At 63.0% G+C, this 2,610-nt stretch overlaps 1 protein-coding gene across 1 annotated transcript in view; it reads left to right on the top strand.

Annotated features, from left to right (window-relative positions):
* LOC104548410 (voltage-dependent L-type calcium channel subunit alpha-1S-like) overlaps nt 1–1,993 on the top strand; it is a gene marked incomplete at both ends in the record, with an annotated part of 4,765 nt that extends 2,772 nt beyond the window's left edge. The window contains 4 exons of the mRNA XM_010194422.1: nt 590–626; nt 691–755; nt 1,205–1,314; nt 1,871–1,993. Of these exons, the coding sequence (XP_010192724.1) occupies nt 590–626; nt 691–755; nt 1,205–1,314; nt 1,871–1,993 (335 nt within the window). The remainder of the gene's footprint in view (nt 1–589; nt 627–690; nt 756–1,204; nt 1,315–1,870) is intronic.
* Between the last annotated feature and the right edge of the window lie 617 nt (nt 1,994–2,610).

Genomic DNA, 2,610 nt, shown 5'->3' with positions numbered 1-2,610 from the left:
CACGATCCTGGACTGGCGGGAGGGGTAAGGGCTGGCGAGCCTGGCGTGGGCAGGTGAGGAGGGGCAGAGCTCGGCCCGGTGGCTCCCAGCGGGGTTGTGCTGGTGGCCGGCTGCACGTTGGCCTTGCCCAGGGGCTCTTCATGGATGGGTAAGGCCTGGCGAAGTGGCTGAGGTGCAGCAGTGAGGTCCCTGCAGACTGGGGGAGGAATCGAGCAGTGGAAGTGGCTCCGTGGACACAGCAGCTCTGTGCAGAAATTCAGCCCCTGGGGTGTGAGACAGGGCCCAGGCAAGGGGACAGGGTGGGACCTGGCACTGGTGGGGCCTGACACACCCAGAGATGTCCCCAGAACATGCAGGGTGGCTCCAGGGCTGGTGTGTGGCTCTGCATGTCAGTGTGTGACTCCCTATGCGCCTTTCATGTCCTCCTCACTCCTCCATCTCGATGCTGCGAGGGCTGAGGTGGACAGCAGGGCTCCAGGGCTGGCAGAAATGTCCCTTTCCCCTGCTCCACCAATCTCAGAGTCCCAGGGCCCAGGTAGGGGCCACCACCTCCTTCTTCTTGGCCCTCCACCCTGTTCATGCACCCCAGGTGCCCCTCCTGGTCTGCCCTCGGCTGCATTCCTTGGGTGGGGAGGGCTGTGCCCTTGGGTGGTCCCTGCTCAGGCTGACCCACCTGCCTGCCCTTGCCAGGATGGTGTATGAGGACGAGGTGCTGAGGAAGACGGTGCCAGCAGCACCCAGGCGTCCCGCGCAGGGTGAGTCTCGGCATCCTTCTTCTTCTGGGGGACCTGGACCAGCTCCAGGGCCAGGGTAGGGGAAAGGAGCTGACACTGGCATGCAGGAGGAGGAGATGCAGACTCCAACAGCTTGGAGGCCAGCTGAGAGCCCTGAGCATGGTGGGATCTGTCTAGGGAGCTCCAGAAGACCCTCCTTTCACCTTCCCACTCTCTGGGGGGACGGAGCATGGAGCCAGTGCCTTGGGCTGGGGGAGGACTGGCAGCAGGGCCACAGGACCATGAGCAGGGACTTCTCCTTCCCAGCCACGAGTGGGGAGCCAGCACAGGGCAGGGGGCAGGTGCTGGGCCTTCCGTTGGTCCTAACTCCTAAACCCTTTGGTTCCCCCAGTTTAGGTAATCCATTCCCAGCTATGGGTAGCAGTAGTGCTCTTGTGCCCGTCTGATGTCCCCACCTTTCCCTCTCCTAGAGCAAAGTCACCCCTTACCCATGGAGAGGCTGCGACGGAGGCTGAGCAGGAGGCAAGGGGCCACCTCTGAGGGCCACCCATCATCAGGACTGCACCTTCACCCCCAGGAGGTAAAGGAGCCAGTGTATGTCCAGAGTCAGCATTGCGGGGACATGGGTGAGCCCTGCTCCCCTCCTGGGAGAGGCTGTCACAGCCGTGCTGGGGAGGAGCTGGTCTCTAGGGCTCCCTGCCCTGGGGCTTTGCTGGAGCTTTCCTTTCTGATCAGCTGTGGGAAGGAGCAAGGCCTCCACCCACTGCTGCAGCAGGCACAGGGCGCTCATCCAAGCTGGGACAGCTCCAAGCAGCGTCTCTGGTTCCCGGCTGTCTCCAGAGCCAGGGCAGAGAAAAGGGATGCATCAGGTTTATCCCCACACTCTGCTGGCTGCCCTGGGCTGGCCACGGTGCCTCATCACCTGGCAGGAGATAAGGGCTGGCTCCCAGCTCTCTCTACCCACATGGCCCTGCTGGTCCCACTGGGGCCGTGCCCTGGGCCCAGGAGCTCCAGCAGGGTGCGACTGCATGTCCAGGCAGGGAACAGCCCCTGCAACCCCCGCATTAGCATGGGGCAGAGATCTTCCACGGGCATTGCCCAAGCCCAGCCCGCAGCTCTTTGCTCCTCTCACCCAGGTGCCCCAAGAGGACGGCACAGTGATGGGAATGGCAACGGCAACCGGATCAGAACAGCAGCAGGGTGCAAGCAGTGACCCAAGCACATCCTCCACCCCCGCCATCACCTTCCTCATTCGGGAGGTAAGGCAGGGGTGCAGCCTGGCAGAGGAAAGGCAGGGCTGCCAGGGAGTGAAAGGGGCTCGCAGGGCCCCATGTTTGTGCCAAGTGATGAGGCTGAAGGGCAAAGCTTGGCTGCGAGGGCAAGCAGAAGTCTGTGCAGTGCAGAGAGCAGCAAGGAAAGGAGGTGAGGGTGGGCTGCCTGCAGCCAGGTATGCTTCTCCAGACTGAGCTCACTTTGTGCTGTGACCCCATCCTCTGCTGCAGGCTTTGATCTCCGGGGGCCTTACGGCTCTGGCCCATGACCCATCCTTCATAGCAGTGACCAGGGACGAGATGGCAGCCAGCAGCCAGATGGAGGTGGATGAAGTGGAGAAAGCAGCCGTGGAGCTGCTAAAGGGAAGAGAAACACCACAGGCCACAAAACCTGGCTCTGCCCCCCAGGACACCTTGGCCGCATCACCAGCCAGCTTCCCAGGGCTCCGTGCCACCCCCTCCCAAAAGACCAGCGCTACCACTTGCCTGTGAAATGCCTCTCAGTGGGCACGGTCCCTTCAGGAGCTTGCAGGGGTTACTGGAGCAATGCTGCACTGCTCCCCCTCTGCCTGGGGTCCCGATGGGCTCTGTCCAGCCGCAGGAGG

Source organism: Mesitornis unicolor, unplaced genomic scaffold (assembly GCF_000695765.1).
Source record: "Mesitornis unicolor isolate BGI_N332 unplaced genomic scaffold, ASM69576v1 scaffold22501, whole genome shotgun sequence".
Classification (NCBI taxonomy): domain Eukaryota; kingdom Metazoa; phylum Chordata; class Aves; order Mesitornithiformes; family Mesitornithidae; genus Mesitornis; species Mesitornis unicolor.
Note: the sequence above shows the minus strand (reverse complement) of the source record. Positions and strands in the feature narration are given on the sequence as shown.